The sequence below is a fragment of the Zootermopsis nevadensis genome, unplaced genomic scaffold, assembly GCF_977971745.1.
Source record: "Zootermopsis nevadensis isolate Lab colony 2312 unplaced genomic scaffold, Znev_1.0 Znev_ptg000008l, whole genome shotgun sequence".
NCBI classification, from domain to species: domain Eukaryota; kingdom Metazoa; phylum Arthropoda; class Insecta; order Blattodea; family Termopsidae; genus Zootermopsis; species Zootermopsis nevadensis.
The window spans coordinates 13587911-13609675 of record NW_028259140.1 but is presented as its reverse complement, the minus strand read 5'-3'; the positions used below and the strand labels follow the sequence as shown (position 1 = coordinate 13609675).

At 42.5% G+C, this 21765-nt stretch overlaps 2 protein-coding genes across 8 annotated transcripts in view; both read left to right on the top strand.

The window, feature by feature from the left end:
- Positions 1–21765, top strand: part of LOC110829301 (uncharacterized) — an 82659-nt gene that overhangs the window by 20606 nt on the left and 40288 nt on the right. For 6 of the 7 annotated variants that reach the window (XM_087345157.1, XM_022062894.2, XM_022062891.2 and 3 more), the window contains one exon: positions 14217–14315. The exons of the other annotated variant lie outside the window; for it this stretch is intronic. In XM_087345157.1, the coding sequence (XP_087201283.1) occupies positions 14217–14315 (99 nt within the window). The remainder of the gene's footprint in view (positions 1–14216; positions 14316–21765) is intronic. 7 annotated transcript variants of the gene reach the window in all.
- On the top strand, positions 1375–13147 carry LOC110829311 (uncharacterized). The gene is made up of 2 exons (XM_022062919.2): positions 1375–7817; positions 12902–13147. The coding sequence occupies exons 1-2, from the start codon at positions 7514–7516 to the stop codon at positions 12964–12966; spliced, it is 369 nt and encodes a 122-aa protein (XP_021918611.1). The 5' UTR covers positions 1375–7513; the 3' UTR covers positions 12967–13147.

The window sequence follows — 21765 nt, the reverse complement described above, 5'->3', positions numbered from 1 at the left end:
TTTACAACACCGAAATTAGAGTGACCAACATGCAAATTTAAATCAAGTATATAAGCTGGGAACATTGAGAATATTTAATCATGGTGGCCGTGGTTGAGCCTTATTTGTAAGCATATTAGTTTTTGAGGTAAACTAAATTGTTCTCATTTCTAGAACAAGAAGGTAAGGAACAATTTATTTATGCAGTTGCTGATTAAATCATTTCCATGTAAAATGCAATTTTTAAGTCAAGTAAATATATGAAGTTGGTATTCCTGAGTGCAGGCATTCCATTGTGCTAACTGTCTTTCGTGTTGTATGAGTAGAATATATATTAAGTGAGTTTGTTGAATAATCTTTCTATTTTGTGGTTCAAGATGCTTGTAATTTTGCAGTAAGGATTGGTTTAACAACACTGTTAAATGGTATATGTTGTGGTGCATGGGTTAAAATGGATAGGTTGTTGATCGTAGATAGTTGTCATTCGGGTGACATTGATTTTTTAGTTCCTTTACGAGAGCAGCAGGAGTCTGTATACATTAGCATATGCCAACTATTATGAATAATCCATGGGGAATTGAAGGGCATATCTGATTTCATAGGAGGTTGTTTGCTGAATGGGCTTGGTGTTCGGCGTTGGTGTTAAGGTTAGGTTATGTTGCACTTGGCAGGCTTGTGTAGTGTTTGTATGCGAGTTATTTTGTTGTGAAATATGTCTTGGAACGTTGGGAAGTAATATGCATTTTGCGTTGCGTAAACAAATTGACACTGTTAGTAGCTGTAACTGCAGTGCTTTTGTATTTGTCCTTTGATGTATTGTACTTCACTATAGTGAATATTTATTGCAAAGTTTTAGAATGGCTAAACGAAATGAACTTTCATTAGATCAGAAAGTAAGGGTGCTGGAAGCGTTAGAGACGAGGAATCAGATACAGGTGGCAAATGAGTTTGGAATATCACAGTCAGCCGTATCATGGATAAAGTCTCATGAAACTGACATTATTCAAAGATGGCAAGAAATGCCAGATCGAAAACGGACACGTCGAACCTGATAGTCTGATACGCTGGATGTGGTGTTTGTGAGATTTTATGAGCAGCAAAGAACAGCCAGAAATCCAGTCACCACAAAGATGTTGAAAGAAAGAGCAGCTTCAATTCTTGATGAGAATAAAGCTTCAGGAAGTGAGTCAGTCTTGCCAACCAATCAATGTGAGAGTTTCAAAGCATCAGACTCGTGGCTTTCTCATTGGAAACACAGGCATAACTTAGACTTACAGCAGAGTAACAGCAGTGCTGGGAATTTTGTTTGTTGTAAGAAGTCCTCTGCGTTTTCTGTCATATCACGCTTTAAGGAGCTAAAAGATGAAGAGGGCTGTCTCGTCACTGGAGGTGAGCTGACTTGGAATATAATTTGGTCTAGATGGCACATGGTATGCATGTCAAGATGCAGTGTGCCTACCTCACATTACTAACACTGCTGACACTCCCCAGTTTAGTTCCCAAGATACCGACAACAACAAAATGCATCTTGGTATTATTGAAGCTGGTGTAGACCATATGTAATTGATTAGCTTTACCACATGATGAGCATTACATGACATTGAAAGTTTGGAAATATTTAACTTAATTGCATTCTAACTTAGACCAGGTTGTAGTTACCATTTCATCTTCAAAGCAGGAGTTTTTATGTGCACACAGTTGATTTATTTCTTCAATTTTGACTATGAAGGTATAGCATTCATTTACAATTGACATTACGATTCTTTAATTGTGATTTGGAAAGGTTATTTGTGACACAGGCAGGTATGCATATTCATCGCCCTGATGACGGGGGCAGTATGACCTTTGAAATGTTGGTTAACATTGACCAGACTACACAGTGCAACAACCCAGAAGACTGAAATCTTCATACTCACCACTGTGAAAACCTCAAATCTTACATAAACATAATGTTGCGTGTTAGAGCCCATTGTTGTGTTTTTATTATTGAGGTTTTGATAATACAGTTCCTCAGAGTGATTTTTTTCCTGTGCAATAATGTTGAGCCCTAAAATTGTTCTCTTCTGTCTTTTTCATCCGTGGGTCTGGAGGCAGCCACGGTCTTGCAGGGTCACCTAACCAGTCAGTACTACACAGAAACATTGTCCCTTAAATTAGAAAGTCATTTGTTTTAGGATAGGTGCTGTGGGGGTCAAGGTTATGTATGAGGCAGTGTGTTGACCCTTGGGAGGTTTCCATGTATTCTTATAACATTTGAATTTAAGTAGGTAGACTGAGTTGAAGGCCCATTGCACGTCATTCTGCAAGTCAGATGTCTGCATATTACAGCCAGCTTTGGTTTAGTATGTTATTTGAGTTGCTCACATGATCCACTTGAAAGTGTCGTGAGAGCTGTCTAGGAAGTTGCCATTGTGAAGTTTGATTGATAGGGGAGGGACATTTTGGCTGTTTATATTTCTGAGAGCCCACCAGATTTCCTTAATATCTGCAGGGTAGTATGCTTTGTTCCATTCAACATCTTTCCTTTTCACTTGCCATTGTAATGTTTAGTTAATACTTAACGTGCATACAGCTGTTGGTTATGTGCACTTCAGAACTGCTTATTGTAAAGAACAGTAGTGCTTTTATTGCTGTGGCAGAATTGATTTGGGAGAAGCATCATTGTAGTGTCATTTTTAGAAGTATTGGTTTCAATTGAAAAAGGCACTTATTAATCAGATCATACTGCACATTTGTAAATGAAAGTAAAAAGAATAGTGTTTTTTATTAATTTCACTCTGACTGCTTCAAAGGAGTTTCTTTAATTCTATTAAAATTAAATGTTACAACTAGAAACTAGCAATTGGCAAACTAGAATCTTACTTTCATTGATGCAAGACTTTTTTGTTCTTGACACAAACATTTTGTTGCCTAGATGTTTGTTTTTGCAGTGTTATTTTACAAATCCACATTCAGATCCTTTGAATTGAGTGCAGTCCTTTAACTTCTTGGACTTTATTATGTCCAGAATATTTGTGTTGCATGTTGAGAATTTCAGTATTTTGTACAGTTGTTTTAAAATTTCATTATGGGTTTTTAGCTGATAGAAACTATCCTGTGATGTCTCTATGATAACAGCTGGTTTGTGTGTGCACGCGCATGTCTCTAGCATCTCCTGTCAACGTCAGTGACTGGTAGAGCCTAGCTTTTATGGTGGTAAGCTGGAACATGGATTTTTCATTCATTTCTCCTCCTGCCTGAAATTTGTTCATAGCTCTTTTGCTGATTGTTTTCATCTCTCTTTCTTTTGTACAGAAGAAATGAATCCTTTACTCCATGCTCCTTGTTATGTTATATTCAGCCATGAATATTGTAATGTGGATGTGATGGTCACAGCTCTATTATTGATGAGGATCACAGCATTTAATTGAATGCTATTGGAAACAGATTCCTACTTGTGTTAATCTTTGGGAGCAATTAATTTTCCATTGACTGAATTATTTTTTGCAGTTCTGTCATTTTGTGCAAGTTCAACGCCTAATGTTATGTACTCAGCCCACATAAACATTTTAATAAAATTTGCTGATCCCATGCATGATGCCTTTCTTCAGTAACTCAAGAAGTTGTAGGCCGCCACGTGATCATTTCCATTACCTTCCATCCATATTAACATATTTTGTGTATTCTGATTAGCATCCTCCACACTACCCTCGCTTTGACAGTAGTGGAATTTTCTGTGCACATGTCAGTTGTGATCTTCTGGATTGTGATAACCCATAGCCTAGTAAGTCCTGCCATATGCTACGTAGAGTCACAATCAAGAAGACCATAATCAACAATTTCACTTCCATGAGAATTTAAAATCTTTCCCATGAACAGTTCTGAAGTTCCAGCTAGATTTTTTAAAGTCAAAAACAGTTTGATTAATAAGTTCCTTTTTGTTTTATGATCTCAGTAACAAAGGTGCTTTTGTAAACGTGGTTTTATTAATCAAGGCACATGGTAAAGTATCTGCTTGCTTAGTGATCTTATTTATTTGTTGTGTATTTAATGGTGCTGTGAGCAGCTCAGACTATATAATGTTCAGTGACAGGATGAATAATGAACTGGAAAGGATACATAAGGAAGTAACCATGGCCTAATTTTATGTACTGTCCCATAATTTACTTGGAGGGACTTAGGAACCACGAAAAGAGGCACGATGGTCAGTCTGTAGACTGAGATTTCAACCAGAAACCTGAATAGTAAATCAGGAATGCTGATGCGGTGGTGTTCTGTGAATTAAATTCAGAAAAGATTAGTAAAGTTTTAACAGCTTCTGCTTTTCAGCCCCCCCACCCTCCAGACAAGATTCTCTTAATTGTAGAGATATTTCTATATTATGAAAAGTTATATTTTTGTTTCTGTTGTAATGTTTCTTGATCATCTAACCTTATCTGCCTTACTCCATTGATATATCTTGTTTGTTTGTCATCAGTCTTTTGACTGGTTAGATGTGGTCCTCTATTTTCGTGTCTTGCGCCAGTCTCTTCATTTCCACATATTTGTTACAGCCCACAATCTCAAAAATCTGTGTCACATATTCCAATCTTTGTTTCCCCCTACAATTCTTCGCTTCAACTGTTCCTGCCATTACCAAATTAACCAATCCTGGGTGCCATCTATCTCTTCTTCTCGTAAGATCTTTCCATAGACTTCTTCCTTCGCCTATCCTGTCTAATTGTAAGACCGGTTCATACATTCCATATTGTGCAAAAAGTTCCATTATGATGTACATAGTCAAAGAAGAATGATTATATCATGCTTGGCATTTTACAAATTGTCTTATGTTTAAAATACCAGTTTGGACATTGCCCCTGGTTTTTCATGTGTGTATCTGGAGTGCCTGATTTTACACTGTCTGTAATATACCCTTGGTGCTTGGTAAGAATCTCGTAAGTATACAAATTATTGTTGACTTTGCCCTTCTAACCTAGCACCAAAGATACATACCAATATTTTTGTTTCTGCATGTGCAAGGTGAAAGTTATTGCAGCAAAATAGAATTCTGTATTTAAAGTTCAAACTCCCATTCTCATTATTTCATTCACTGGCCAAACATCTATCAGCAATCATTTCATTGTGCGTAATAATTCATTTACATTGTACATTGCAGTGAATGCAATGAATGGTTAAGGGATTTGCCATTGCTTGTGGAACTTGAAGGTTATTATTGTAGGAACCAGATTACTTGCACGTTCTTAATCCAGGGTGAAGAGCGAAGTGATATGCGCCGCACACGCACCTCCATACTTTTTCTCTCCATTTCATAACATTGCCTTGTTTAAAATCACAGTCTGCAGCTGAAACTGTGTTCTGAACGTTAACAAATGTTACTTGTATGTTGCAGATATTCGTAGTATAATATATGAATTTTTCTTTTTGTAAATAAATTGAAATAATGTATTTATATTTTTTTAAAGGAAAAGTCATATTCCTAGCCTTTTATGGTTCAATGTTACATAGGTATAGTTTTTCCCACCCTTGCCAGAATTCTGTTTATGGTTCACACAACTGAGAATAGAGTTAATTTTTTAAAGCAGTTATTGTGCTACCCAGCTGTTCCGAGCACTAACTAGACTGTGTCGAATGCACTTATCAACACCATTGGGGAATTAAGCTAGCAAGTAATCTTGTCCCTATGGTATTATTATGTTCACAAGAACCTTTCCACTGCCATGAATCTGCTGTGTGTTGTCACCCTCAGCTTATTTGAGATCCATCGTGATATTATCCTTTTATCGATTCCTTTGTCTGCTAAGCGGAATAATTCCTTCAGGTTGTCTGACTAAAATTCTGCGTGCATTCCTTTCCCCATGCGCTCTACCTCTCCCCATGCGCTCTACATGCCCTGCCCTTTTCATAAATTTGATCATCTTGATAATATTAATTGAACATTACAAATTCTGTAACAAACTCCTCTTTCATTCTCTTCCTTTACCTGCCGTGGGTGCCAGCATTCTTCTCAGCCCTGTGTTCTTAAACAGATTTAATCTGTTCTTTCCTCAGGATAAGACCAAATTTTTCACCAGTATATAACAGATGAAATGTACCTTTGTATATTATAATCTGTTTTTGATTAGTGGGATATAAAATGAATTTAATCTGCCCCTTACATCTTGAATATAATTTGGATTTGGTACAATGTTTTCAAATGTTTTGGTTTTACCACATTTTTATGGGATTTATGGAATTTTGCCTTGCATTCTGCTAACAAGACACAAACTTAAAATTTTCTCTGCATTAACTTCTATAGTAACAACATAATGTTATTCTCTGGTCAAAAATTCGCAGCGTTCTGATGTATTTTTTTAATGCTGTGGTGAACAGCACTTACCTGATATCAGAAAACATGCCTTGTTAATGCCACTAATGTTTGGCAGTAAGTGTTGCTGTGAGTAACTGCTCAGCCCAAGAGCTAGAATGTGTCTTATTGATGGACATTCAGAGGGATTCTTGTAAATATCATTGACAGAAACCGAAGCTGATACTAAGAGTTCTCACACAAAAGCAGTGTCACAAATATCTCAATAGTAACTAATTTTGTTGAAGAAAATTGTGTAATTTGTGAACTATCTGCAGTACAAGGCCTAATTTACTAACATTCTAATAAAATGTAATGATGTTTCAAAAAGGTGTTCTTGTGGCTTGAGAGTTGGTAAGAAAGGGTTAATGTGACGCCAGGTCTGGAAGAGAATGATAATCCCTGCTCTGGTGGAAGTAAAATGGCACTGAACTGGAACTAGGGAGTGTTGTAGAAAGCATTGCATTTTAATGAAGGTGCTCTGTGTTGGTTGGTAGGCCTTAAAAAAAAAGCTAAATTTCTCTTTACATCTGTACCATATGTGGTTGTGTTACGAATAATTGACCTAGATCGATAAATTTCTGTGATTCTGTAAACAAAATACAGATTTTACAAGGATCGTTTCTGCAGACATTACTTAAAATGCGAAGTTTATATCACTGTCATTTTGTGACATTACAGAACTGAATGCCTAGTATAACCACTCAGATCTCATTGTGTCTTTGCATTGTAGTAATATTCTTCCGCATATTTTTTTTAAATTTTGCACATTCTATTCCATTCTGTTCTTCGAGGAACTCCCATGTTTATGGCCTCAGAATTTCATTTCGTTTTATTGCCACTAATGAATCCCTAAACGAAACTTGTCATAGAACCTCTCATGCCTTCACAGATAGTTTCCGTAGTATTATCATGTAACAAGGGTGTTGGTCTTCTTACCTTTCGAAACCAGGATTTTGAACAAATCTCTTGGTAATGGTTAGTACGCCGGCTATGCTAGGAACGACGTGTTACGCTAATTTCCACGAGATCAGTATGTAGTTGCTACTCCGTACTGCAGATGGCTCCTCTCTCTTGTCCCCCTCGCTCTTCCATTCTTGGCGGGTCGGGTTGGTTGGCTGCTCACTGACCAATCGGGTTTGAGGTCGGGCTAGCCCGCGAGCTGGTTCGGGCTGGCTGTCCATTTCAGTCGATTCGCGCCCGTGCTTAGAGATGGCCCGAAGGCCAAAATCGGAGGATCGTAGGCCGTTGGTTGACGTTGACCCCGCGAAGGCCAGCGTGCTGCAGCAGTTGGCAGAAGGGCACCTAGTCGCGACCCGGCACCATAAGGCGGGGTTCAGTGGCATTAGCGATGTGTGGGCCAGGTTCTCGCTGCTCGTGAGGCCGTACTCTGACGAGTCGGTGGGCTTCGTGCAGTGCAATTATTGCCAGGGTGTCCTGCGATACGACAGCCATCGCACTGGTACCTCGTCCCTCCAACGGCATCGCTGCATGAGGAGCCTCATGCAAGCTTCACGTAAGAATACTTTTAAACACGAGAACGGAAATGGAACTGTATTTATGATGATTGATTGTCTCGTAGAAATTTTCTGACGTTTCAGATGTGGTTACTGCCTCCATCATCAAGATATTCTTACTCGTCGCCGTGAGAACCAGAAATCTCGCACATTTTTACTGGTTTTTGGGTTGTGAAATGCAAGTCGGAAGGGCCACACTTCTTATCGTCTGCATCATAACAGAATTGAACAGCGCGGCGTGGTTTCTGTCGAAGGATTTTTGTTTTTAGATAGCATGAACCTGAATTTGACACGACCTCGTGTGACGGTCCGGTAAGATCCTGTTGGCTTCAGGGCATTAAGTTTAAGGGACAGAGGAATGAATATTTTACACACTATTCGTGTTTCTTATTTATTGATTCCACTCATTATTTGATTCGTTCTTGTACACCTGCACAGGGCATGGACTAACGATCCGTAATACGTTGTGACAGCTGACTCGCATTCTGAAGACAAGCGACCTTTTCGGAATTTTCGTAAGCTCTTCTACCCAAAGGCGCTGTTTATGTTCACGTATCTTCCGGTCATTCACATTAATTTTCTTTGTCGCCTGTTTCAGCGATATGTAAGCTCAACAGTTGTTATTGCGCCTTGCAATGGGGTCGCCCGGACTTCTCATTCCGTAGTGAATAACAAATGTTTTCATGCGTGCGGTCAGCAGCTGCTTGGTGTAATGGGCTTCCCGGAGTACAGGCGCCGTTCAGACTTCTTTTGTCATTGTTATGAACGCGCTCTGCTGTTCTATCGTCAGTTGTTTGAAAAGCGAAGGAATTATTATGTCTTTAGTCAGGACAGTTCAGCTTTTTTCTTTCCTTGGTGTGAGACCAGTTATCCTGTTGGAACCAACGGTCAAGAAACCTTTTCTGGTACTACTTTTTAAAACGATTAGCCCTCCACCGGACCCTGTCCTGGGCCAACAAAATCCAGTCGCCTTCAACTCCTATCTCCCATAGATCCCGCCTGATATTATCCTTCCATCTACGTCTAGGTCTCCCCAGCGGTCTCTTCCCCTCAGGCTTCCTGACCAGTACCCGGTGCACACCTCTTGTCCCATCCATGCGCGCTACATGCCTAGCCCATCTCATTCTTCTCGACTTAATCACCCTCACAATACTGGGGGAGTACAGATTTTTAAGCTCGTCATTATGCAGTTTTCTCCATGCCCCATCGTCTTCTCTCTTAGGCCCAAATATCCTCCTCAACATCCTGTTCTCAAACACCTGCAATCTGTGTTCCTCCCTCAGAGTGTGAGACCATGTTTCGTACCCACACAAAATAACAGGCAAAATTATCGTTTTGTGTACTTTAATTTTCAGGTCCTTAGAAATCAGACGGGAAGACAAAATATTTTGAACTGAGAAGTAGCAAGCATTTCCGGAATTTGGTCTCCTCCTAACTTCCTCATGAGTGTCATTTTGATTTGTTGTTGTTGTTCCCAAATATTTGAACTTTGTGACACTTTCAAAGGATCAGGCTGTAGTAGCTTGGCATAAATTTGTGGCAGGCGTTCACGATTTGTGGGGCATGCCATAGATGATATAGCTCATGATCATGAACTGTGCACAGCGACTGCCGACGCGACATAACATCTGCTCTGGTCGCAGATAAGACGAGAACGTAGTCGAAGAACATTCTAGTGCAAGATATTTTTAATCTGATTTACTTTCGTAAGGGGGAAGTACGAAAAGTGATTTGAGGCTCTCACGACGCGGAGTTTGTAGATGACTTCTGGGATTCGCAGAAAGTGACTGACTTTTCAGAAGTGCGTGTTGCCGCCATCTTCAGTGTACTAATTTTGGTGCGTTTGTTCTGTTGTTACTTTTTTGCACTTTGTTTTGAAAACAGAGTAGGGTTTTGGTTACCCATTTTATCAAGTCATCTCAGCAAGTACGGAATGAATTTAACCTCCCCGTCACAAGAAACAAGAAATCACGTTGCATCTCCAGTAAGGTGCCATTATAATTTGTACTACAGTAGCGCTGTCAGTGGTGACTTGGTGTACTACAAATGAGAAAAGAAAAACTCATTTATCTAATAAAACAAACGGTAGTTCAGGTACGGGGGCTGCAGGTTAAGCTACGTCGTGCTTAATATGTACAAAGTTTGTCTCCAAACAGAAATTTGCTGAGATGTTCATTATTTATGGCCTTCGAACCGAAAACAAAATGCAGACTTCCTGCAATTTCAGCAGCGAACTTTGCTTACTTTGTATTGCCTTACGTGTTACGAAGATGTTGTATTTCCTGAAAATCGTTTGGTTCATAAGTATGGAGGTGACACCAGCACTGTACGATGACCTCAGGCTTACTTTTTTCCTCGAGGAAACCCTTTTCTGGCAAAATCCACCGCGAGGTAACTCAGTATTGAACTGCCTACTAGTTTGTGTATTCATTTCGAATACGTGGCTTCCCGATTATATTTTTTTTATGTACGTGCTAATTTTATGAAATCCGTGTAACTTATTTAATATGATGGAAGCTCGCTCGTAAACATTAGCAGACACATTTTGCTATCGTCAGCCATTGCCTTCGAGGTTGAGAACAAGATAACGTTCGTGATGTCATCAGATTCTCGTGGACGGACTTTCCTGAAGGAGACGGCCACCACACATGGAAGTTAGATGCTAATGCATTGAACAAATGTTCGCGAACAATCGACAAGGGGCGGTTCCCCAAGATGGGATTGGGCGGGGGGGGGGGGGGGTGAGCCAATAATTTCTCAACAGTGAAACAAAAATACGATGTTAGTTTGCGAGATGGTGCACATGGCCTCGGATGTTTGGCGAGTTTCTTTTAACAACCTTCTGTAAAGAAGTAGGCTGTGGGGATGCGAACTGGGTTCATCTCTGAACGCGAAGTGTTCCATACTTATACAGGGTGGGGAGTTCCTTGACCAGCCAAGCTACTGTTAGCTTCTCAAGGACTCTGCTGCGTGTGGTGGTACAGATTTTGAATTCGGTGTGAGTGCCCTGAGCCATGTCTTAAGTCACGTGTCTGCCAGGGTGGGGCCGGATGGGGCATTTGCAAGTGACACCAGGGCGGTTTTACTCGGGGCAAAAATTCAACGCTTCAGATACTTGAGAGTTATCGATTATTCGTGCTGTTTGACAGTAGGTTATAGATTATTAGGGCACATGAAACCGCATCATTAATAGGGTTATTACATTAAAAATTGATCTGCTGTGTTGGTTCCGGAGTGTTCCTGCCACTAGTTAAAATTTGTGCTGGAGTGAGCCAAGTTTGACCCCAAAATTTCCATGTCCGCAAACATTTAGACTTTCTAGTCATTACATTACGCGTTCTGTAGTGTGTAGGAGAAAGTAAACATTAATAGTATCCGAACGTCACGGAGTGAACTGAATTTTTTCATTAGTTACGTCCGTAAGTTTACCCACCATTATTCTATCCGATGTGCGTTTGTCCGTAGAGGTTAGTACCACGTATCGCCACTAGTCGCGGCTATTTCCGTGCTGTGTCGTCTTGACTAACTGGTGTGTGATTTATGAAATATAAATTATGGATGTGGTTTGTCAGAGTCGAAGTTGGAAAAGCGAAACGTCGCAGCCCAGTGATTGCCACTTTTGTAGCGTGCTCGGGAGATCCAGGGTTCAAATCGCGGGCCGAAGACAAGCGATTGTACTTTTTTCCATAGTATCTTAAATTAGGCCGCGACAGCTTCCTTCAATGTCCTTTCTCGCTGATTAATCCTATCGTTCTGCGCTGTTATAATACGAGTTTCTGACATTGCTGCTTTGTACATCACAAGCAAATAATACAAGACGTCACATTTGTGATTTTAGAGTTCGAAGCGTGAAATCGCTCGTTAAAAACAAACGAATTGTCCCCGTTTTCTTGAACCCGTTTATATTGTTTGTCGTCCAACTACCTATAAGAATATTGCTGGCGCATATCACAACGAAGGGCTCCGGTTAGGACGGTGTATCATTGTCCCCGTTGATATTACGTCGAGTACAGTAATCGCAGAAGTAGCCTTTGGCAAGGAAGTGCCGTGTCCACGGAAGTACGCGATCTGCAGCGTGTACATGGCTTCTTGTGTTGATGAGTTGGGTTGCGACAATGTTTTTGTGGAACTGGACCTCTTCGTATCCCCCAGATGGTGTATAAGTATAAATGGAGCAGCCGTGGAATGATATTGACAGGAGAAAACCGAATTAGTCGGAGATACGCCTGTCCCACCGTCACTTTTTTTCATCACAAATACGTGTTCAGGTTTCAAACGCTCCATCGCCATGTTGTTCTTCCCGCACTGGCACCTTCCACTGTTCCATTTCACGGCTGTAATTTAGAGACATCTAGTGGCAGAACTATGATAGCATTTAGCACTTGGCAATCGTCGCTTGGAAGAAGACTGCCAATGAGACGATTGTGCGCGTGTTTCTGAAATATGGTTTTCGGAAGGAAGATGGCTGTCTTCTGGGTTGTAGGCGCCACGTGGGCTGGTAGAAGTTTACCGACGTTTCAGAAGTCCTTGCTAACTCCATCATCCGTCTTGAGCGTTGGTAAACTTCTACGCAGACTACACCGCGCAACAACCCAGATTCACCGCCGTGAAAACCTCACATCCTACTTGATTCTCGGAAGCCGTAAGTCAAAAATGGAATAGATAAGGCGTGTTTAAAAGGAAAGAATTTGTTGTATCATTTTGTTCTTATGTGACACGTAGTTGGAGATAAAATTAAGTCACTGTTGTTAAGTGGCTGATGAATGAGAACAGGGCGTCGCTTTGGTACGATATCTGTGTAAGCAGAATTCTCTCTCGTTAAATTTAGTTCTTCCGTTAGAGCAGAGAAATTTTGTGTTTTGCGTTAGGAACGACTTTGGTTCTTACAGACTCCCTTAATGCTACAGCTCTCTTGTCTGCTACTTGTATTGAAAACTGGTTGCCTTCACGGGAAAGAGGTAGATGTTATGTTCAGGGCCCTGCCGCTTCCAGTTTGTCAAGAGTATACTGGCACAGGATGTGTGGTGTAGGGGAGAATGAATGTTTTATCCTTAATCAGTCCGATTTCTGTTGGCTACCTTAGGCCGAGTGTTACTTTCTGTAATACGTGTACTTCTTCGCTGTGTTGGGTTGAAGATCATGTTTTAAGCAGCTCTTCTGAGTTGGGAAATTAACGAGACGCCGGATCAGAACAGACGCGTGCTCCTGAGGCCCTCGGCAAACAACATCTGATCTTATGGGAGCGTTATAAGGAAAGTAGCGTGTGTCGGTTGGAGAGGAGCTGTGAACGGGGATGAGTATTTGTGTGTGCTGTGAGTGGTGAGAATGGACTCAGCGGTCCAGGAAGTCGTCGTCGTGAGCACTGGCCGCGGGTACAAGTTGTACGACGGCCGTGGCTTTGCTTACCACAGGGACCACACGCGCCAAGACAGGTCGTACTGGCGCTGTGAACTGAATTTGCGGTCGAATAAGGAGCTAAAATGCCGAGCCAGGGTGATGACGGGACAGGACGGAAGCGTGGTGTACAACAGAACCCCCCACAATCACACCCCGGTCTATTTCAGCCAAGGTAAGGCTAGCTGTACGGTCAGATAGGGCGTCCCGCAGGGCTGCAGCTGTTGAGGATGGTAAGTGGAATGCTGAATTAGCAATACATCATTGACTTCGCACCAAGCTCTGATGAGATCGTCTCACTGTTGTCTTTTGGACATCCATTGTTTTGTTTTCGTTCCAACTTTGACCGAGGTGGCAGTGCTCTGTTTTTGACACTCTCAACTAAACAGGCCGAGAGGCAGTTGTCATGCTCTTTTTTACTCTGGAGATTTCGGACCTGACCATTGAAAGTTTTGCTGTGACTGCAGACACCTGAAGTCGTCTTTGAAAGAGGGCTTCCAGTATTTGGCCACGTGCCGCAGGTTCTCTCTTTCTCTTAAGGACTTCGAGGTACTCTTACATTATATTCACAAGTATCGTCTTCAAAGCTTTCGATTTGTATTTAGTTGCAGGTTTGTGACGCCTCGCCATTGCACTGTTAACCGCGGGCAAAGTGAGGCAGCACTTTCAGAACCCCGAGTGTTCTTCCATGTATGTCGTGTTGTGACTTGTTTCTGTAGCGATGATTTCCAGGGTGATGGCTCCTTGAGGCAGTAAACTGCCGGCCATGGCCCACGCCTTTAAAGCCACGGTGTGACGAGGTCTCACCCGAGTTATTAAATGTCGTGGGGATATCTCGGGAGACTACACCCCAAATCGCTTTGAATTCTTTTCGACTCAATATGATGCCAGGGTCTTTTCTGTTGTGGTTTAACCGTACCGTCGGCTGCAGCCCTGTGGCACCCTCGCTGTGTGGGTTGAGCACGTCCGCACTTGGTGTGATGTGACCCCTCATTGTCTTGCAGTGTACCAGGCTCCTGACTTAGACGTAGAGACCGTCGTTGTGGGCTCGCCAGCTGTTCGTGTGGACACCCCAGACGAGGCTACATGGTCGTCTCAGGAAGGTATGGTGATTGATCCCTTTGCCTCGTGGCTTGTGTTGATGGGACTCAGACTTTAAATATTCTCAGAATTGCCCCATATGTGTGTGTGTGTGTGAAGCTGACCTTAGCAGGAGTAGAGTCGGCGCAGTAGTTTTTGGCCGGTGGAATTTTCAAGGGGAAGGCTAGGAGCGAGTCTCTTGTGCGATAGTATAATGCTGACTGCACCGAGGAGCCCAAACAAAAGAAATACGCTGACCGTGCCACCTCAGGTACACAGACTAGGCCCGTTCGCCAGCTTCTCCACCGTCCAAAACTACTACGCCGACTATAAACACCAGCATGACGCTTGTTTGTGATGTTAACCGTGTGAGAACGTGCATTGACAGACTCCCGTGAGCAAAACAAAATGGTTTGTTCATTCAGGCCTCCTATTTCGCTGGTGCGCTGTGTCTGAGCGGGTGATGGATCTCGTGTTCGATTACTGGAGACCTGCGAGGAAGTGGGACTTTTATCGAGAAAAGTGTGCTTAGCACAAGACGCGTTTACCTAAACGTCGTTATAGGCTTTACTGTGTTCGGTCGTTTATTTATTTCAGGTTTTTATAATAACGACGCTAGCATGCCAGCGGGCAGGTTCAGAATTAATAGCACCTTAAATCAGGAACCTGCCCGCTGGCATGTTGTGGTTGTTTCAGTTGTGACCAGCTGTTTTCCCGGCAGTTCGCTTGCCGCTACGCCACGCTGTCTGCACGGGTTCCACGTTTAATGCTTAGTGTCTTGGCAACCGCGGGTTACATACTAGAGGCGTGATGAATCTGAAAGTCGCCGTGGTTACGTTTTTCCGAACATCGGTCTCATTCTGCACGTGCATTTAGTATTCGTTTGTCTTCAAGGATTGACGGATGACACGGAGTGATGGTGAACTATTGATGTATCGACTTCCTTTCAAACGCTTTATGTGGCATTGGAAAGGACGCGATCTCACGGTAAGGTGGTGGTTATACATATTGCACGTAAAGGACGTTGTGCGTCTGTTGCATTGCCGTGTACTGCCGATACAGCTCGATCGATGGGGGGGGGGGGGGGGGTTGAGTTTCCAGATTTACGAAAACTAATTTTGAAATTTGAGTTCGAAATGTCTTAAAGTTACGTCAAGATTTTAGGAAACTTAATAGCGACTCTCTTAGTCATTTAGAACGAATTTAATCTCAGGAAGCGATCCACTTGAATGGAACTGTAATGCTATTTGCCGATAAAATGAAACTTGGAAACACAAACAGAGCGTTCTCGTGGCTCACACTCTGCGCTCGACTGGACGACGTATACTTTTGCCCAAAACTGAAACATGAGATAAATGTTTTCAGACTTCGCCGCAACCATTACGACCCTCGCTCACGTGCCAGGTAGTTTGCCCGCACCCGTACACATCTCATCTTCAGTTTATCGTGCCCTGATATTGTTAAGTGGTGATTATATGATGGTGCTTGGTGCTGCATTACCGCGGAGATCCACGGCCTTTCCTGCGTGTGACGTTGAATCCCACAGCCGAAGAATGTAGCGCTGTTGTCAGCTCTTATTTGAACAAATCCTTGAAACGTGCCGCTGAGTTTAGAGAATTTAATAAAAGACTTGCGGCAGACAGAATCGTTCCTGATTATATTACTCGCAAACCAGGGCGGGGTCAGACATGGTTGTCGTCAATGCTGATTCGTGGTTATATTAACAAGTGACGGGGACAATGCGGTGGAAAGAGGTAATTAGTCGTTCTTTTGTCACGAATACCAAGACATTGCTCAATCACACTTTGGAATAAATCTAGAATTTGTTATGTTCGTGTGTAGTTCTGAAGTATGAGAAAGGCTAAACGCTGGAAAATCGATTATACGCGGCCTGTCGGAGACAATTTCACTTTTGCGTCTTATTTAAATCAACTTGCTTTGCTTTGCTCAGCTTATGTAACAGCGTAAGTATTTAACTCGACCATCATCCGCGTTTTTCACCACAAACTGCTTGTAACCCGCGGTCTCAGTCTCCCTTTGACGGCATTATGCGATCAAAACGTGTTTGAAAAGTGATGGAAAAAGTAAAGTTATGCGGTGGTATGGCCACTGCGGCAGCGTTTGGCGTAACGTCCCGTTGATTTCCTTATTTTTCTACGTTTCACTTCCGATGATGAGTTATTGATAAGTTCGTCCAACGCAGATTTACGAATGCATCGTTTCCTAGGCCATGTGAGCTACATCATAGAAATTGTAATGGTATGGAAAAGACTATATAGAAATAAGATTGAAGCACGGGTCCTTGTGAGCTTTTACTTTCAATTTCTGTCACCATCTATGGATATGTTTTCATTTACAAAACCTAGAGTTTGTTTCGTAAGAACGTACTTTAAGCTGTTTGTAGTACATTCCTATAGCCACGGTGGTCTAGCGGTTAGAACGCTGGCCTTGTAATCCTGGGGTCTCGGGTTCGATTCCCGGCGGTGCCCGAATTTATAACTTGTGTTGGGCAAGGCCGTGGTCTAGGCAACACGGAGTTTTCCTCCGTGGCATCCCAACAATTACTCCATTCTCACACACAGAAGAAGGCAATGGCAAACCACTTCTGGATCATCTGCCAAGAACGTATATGAACATGTCCCAGTCCGAGAAAAGGATGGAAGGATCCTGTTCATATGGACCTGTCGTCACGCAGAACACTAAATAATATTAAGATGAGGTGGTCTAGCGGTTAGAACGCTGGGCTTGTAATCCTGGGGTCTCGGGTTCGATTCCCGGCGGTGCTCAGATTTATAACTTGTGTTGGGCAAGGCCGTGGTCTAGGCAACACGGAGTTTTCCTCCGGGGGCTTCCCCGGTTTCTCCGTGGCATCCCAACAATTACTCCATTCACACTCACACAGAAGAAGGCAATGGCAAACCACTTCTGGATCATCTGCCAAGAACGTATATGAACAGGTCCCAGTCCGAGAAAAGGATGGAAGGATCCTGTTCATATGGACCTGTCGTCAGACAGAACACTAAATAAAATAAAAATAGTACATTCCTCGTCTGAAGAGTTTGTTTAAATTTCATCCAATGCTACACGCCATGAAAGTCGTTTGGGGGGGGGGGGTGAGTGGAGGTATAGCTCCTCTCTTCCTTGACCTCGACACAAGATGGGAGTGAGTGGTCAGCATCACGCCCCGGCCGGCTTTACCCCCGGGAAAGGACCAAGGTACCCGTTGTAGTGGAGGCTGGGTGGGCCCCAGAACCGGTCTGGACGCAGAGGCTAGAGGAAAAATCCTCTGCCTCCGTCGGGGATCGAACCCCAGTCGTCCAGCACGTAGCTAGTCACTATCAAACGAACACCTCGGGCGTTTAGCAAGTGTTGCAACGCTGCGGCCTCATGCTTAATGTTTCACTCTTACTATATCTGGAAGCGCTCTAGGTCGCTGGATGGGTAGTTTACAGTCCCAGCCGCTAGGGGCACTTCAATGCGGCTTCCACACTGATACAGCAGCCCAAGTTTTTTGACTGAAGTGGCCGATTGTCTTGAAGCTCTGTTATTGAAGGTAGCCTCGAATCGTGTTTGTTAATCCTTGCCTTTAATGATCGTGCAAGATCTTGGAACGTTCCTGTAGTGAAGAAAATTGACCGTATCTTATGAGGAAACAGAAAACGACAGTTTCGCGGTCGGCCAAATTTTTTCCCGATTTATTACAGTAACTGCAGCTTGGAACGTGGAATTTATAAGTAAAATGTTTCGTCCTTATAACTCACTTTTTTGTCAAAAGCAAGAACATTGCTGAAGATTTCTGTCTTGTGGATTGTTGCGCCGTGTAGTATGGTAGATGTCGGGAAGTCCATGAATTGAAATCGAAATTATAGTTCATTGACGTGTGTAGTGACAGTGATTTCTGATATACAGTGGTTTCCGGTTAATTCGGACACATCGGGACTACAACACTTTTGGCCCAATTGTGCGAAGTTCTTCGCAAAGAGTTAAAAAGACAAACTCCCGTTTATCGAGATGATTTTTTGAGCAACAAATGTAAATGAATTCTGGAACAAATGGTACATTTCAGAGAAAAATATTGACGCTGAAAACAATTTCAATTTAATTTTTGTATCAGACACGCATGCGTGTAGTTCTTAACAGTTAATGATGGAGGAATTTATCGAGTGTACCCTGCCGTGTTCTCTTGATTGACTGCAACTTAACAAAATCAGCGCAGGTATCTAGTGCAGATTTAGGACTGCTTTCAGCAACAAATTTCCTGGCATCCTGGTTAGTCACTCGCTCAAGTGTGTCGTCCTCATCACCTTCCTGGTCTTCTGGTGTTTTGCTGCAATTTGTTCAACAACTGCGTCCTCATAATCTTCATTTTCATTGTAACATTGAAGACTGTTGTCGATGCATGCAAACTCTTCGTAATTTCTGACGTGTTGCACTTCCAAAATGGCGTCATTTTCACAATCGGTCGTATCTGGCATCTCCAAGCCTGAATGCTTAAAACCACTGGGCAAAGCAGTTCAGAATGGTCTCGTTGCTTATAGCTGCACTGTCTGAATACGCACGTGTTCGTTACCGAGTGAATCAGCGATGACTCACTGACTCTTCCACGCCACACGCGCGCCATCTGTCCCGATTAAATTGAATGGCGTCCCAAATAAGCGAAACAAATTCGGTTAGTTTCTCGATTTGTTATCGTTCTTTAAGGTTTGTCACGATTAACTGGAATCTACTGCATTTCTTATGTGACTGTTCCTTATTTGCGTACTGTTTATGGTGATAACTGAACTGAGCATGATAAGGTCTGAGCAGTAAACATGCCGAGAGTTGGAAATTATTTTCAGATCTTCTGCGTTCGTATTAAAAACCGATTAATAACACGTATAAATGCTGAGGCAGGTGTTTGTGAATTTCGTAACTGGGAACTGGCAATGAGACGTACGTATTCTACTTTCGTGTTTAAAGACGAACTGTTTGTTGTGTTGTAGAGACTGGCGTTATAATACCTTCCTGCAACAAACCTTATTCACAGGATATAATAGAAATATTTGCATATTAAATTAACAGATAAACACGTTTGTCAGTTTTTTGTTGTTTTAATAGACGTTTTTTGTTTTCCAAATATTTTAGTGTTTGAAAACTTTGCAGCCAGATGCGTTAGTGTTGCTCCACCACAGAAGTTTGTACAGCTGACATGCTGGTAGTGTTGATGGCAGGACGAAGGGGAGATTTCTAATGTCACGATGTTCATACTAGTTTTCACAAAATTCTGTTGATTACTACCCTTACCTGCGTTGTTGTCGTTGTAGCAGAGGACAGACGCACTATACAGTGAACATAACTCGTTAGGAGCCCTTGCCTCTGACCCAGAAGGAAATAAATTTTCATGATGGTGGTAGAAGTGATTTATGCTTATGTGCGACGTGTTTTATTGGGTGTTGTAAACAAATCGGAAATCTTATTACTGTGAGGACAGGTTAGGTTTGAGTGTTTTTTTTTGTAGTCTTGTAGAAGTTTACTCATCGCCCTGATGATGGCGGTAGCAAGGACGTCTGAAACGTCGGTAAACTTCTACATCACGGCGCAACAACCCAGAAGACAGCCATCTTCAGACCCACCACCGTATCAGACTATAATAATTCTTACAGAGACAAACGAAAGAAACATTTGTATGCACAGTAAAGGCTTCCGAAAGAACTGAAAGGGATTTTTATGCTGTCGTCTCATACATCGAGACCCGTTGGTATATTTTGGGTCGTATATATTTCATGTTGGCAGTCCTGCCCGCCTGTTTATAAAGTTCGTATTTACGGAATGAAAATCTGGCGGTAATAACAGAGCTAATCCTCCAGAGCTGTGGACGCTATGTGCACGTCACTTGTTTATGTCCGTGTCCGAAATATTCTGTTTCTTGGCAATTGTGCATTTCGTAAAAACAGAGCCCACCGGTGGGAACGCCGCAGTTACATTTGTCCTTTGTACCATTACAGATTGTTTCAGAACAACGCCAGTAGTTGGCCGTTCACGTTGATCATTTGGAGTCGTATATCGTTGAACGAGGAGTCGGTGGGATCGTGTTCGCAAAATACTCGGTGCGTCTGTTTGCAGGGCGAGACATTTTGTGTGCAGACGACGGTTCATGGTCACTGCGCCTTCGCGCGACAGGAAGTAGACGTGTATCTGGCGGAAGTTACGCTGTGCTCATACCGCGGAGTCTCCTACATCGTGACCGAGTCCGAAGTGTCTGGAATCTTGGGTAAATTGTATGACGTGCGAGAACAGTGGGCGGATCTGAACTGGTTTTGCGCTGAGTCTACGTGACGCGAATCGCATTGCGGGGAAGAGGACGATGTCATCAGATGTGTTTCGAGAATCAGGATGTTCAAGGCAGCGCGGCGAGTGCAATGAACAACGAATGTGTAACGTCATGTCGGTTGTGGAAGGGTGACAGACAGTCTAATCCTCTTATTCATATTCAAAATTCATGACAACTAACTTTTTGGGGGGCAAACACGTTATATTGAAGAAAGTTCAAAATACACATATGAACGGGCACGATATACTCCTCCGATTGGCGTAGTCAGATCAGGTAGGTGAGAATGGGTGTTACGGAATGACCTTTTTTTCATTCTTTAATCCTCGAAAAATTCAATTGTGATTAAAAACATTAAAAAATTCGATGCGAGTTAAATCAGAATTCTTACGTTAAGACTAGCGACCTTCAAAGTAGTCTCCAGAGTGTATCAAGTACTCGCTGCCATCGACGAGGAAGACGGCTTCACCATCGAGTTCAACTGGCAGCTGTACTGCGTGGAGTATTTACGGAGAAATCGGGGGAACTTTGATTGATATCAGGCTCCTGGTTTTCTGCTTTGTAGTTCTCGTTGGCGGAGCGAGGCTCGCAGTTTATATCCGCGGGTGGCGATGCCGGCTGGAGTACAGTCGTGTTTAAGAAGGATGTTGCTTCTTGTAATAAATTGTATTGAATACTGCATCCGTTTTAAAGCCACGACAAAATCTGTTCTTACTGAATGAGAAAAAAGTATTCGAATATTTAAAATCAGAAGGTCCTTGAATTCAAATCTGTGTGTGTGTTTTAAGAAATATAATTACGAAAGATGTTAATGATGTTGCCCATTTGCAGTTTCTAAAAGATCGTCTCCCATTACTTGCTGGATATTGATGACGTTTTCTGCACGAGATGTGCAGTGTTTGGGATACAATTTGCATATTGCAGAAAGTAGGCACTTCTGTAGACAGTTTTTCATTTTAGAAGTTATAACGTGTGTACAACGTAAGCAACAACAACGGTGGTCTAGCGGTTAGAACGCTGGCTTTGTAATCCTGGGGTCTCGGGTTCGATTCCCGGCGGTGCCCGAATTTATAACTTGTGTTGGGCAAGGCCGTGGTCTAGGCAACACGGAGTTTTCCTCCGGGGGCATCGCCGGTTTCTGCGTGGCATCCCAACAATTACTCCAT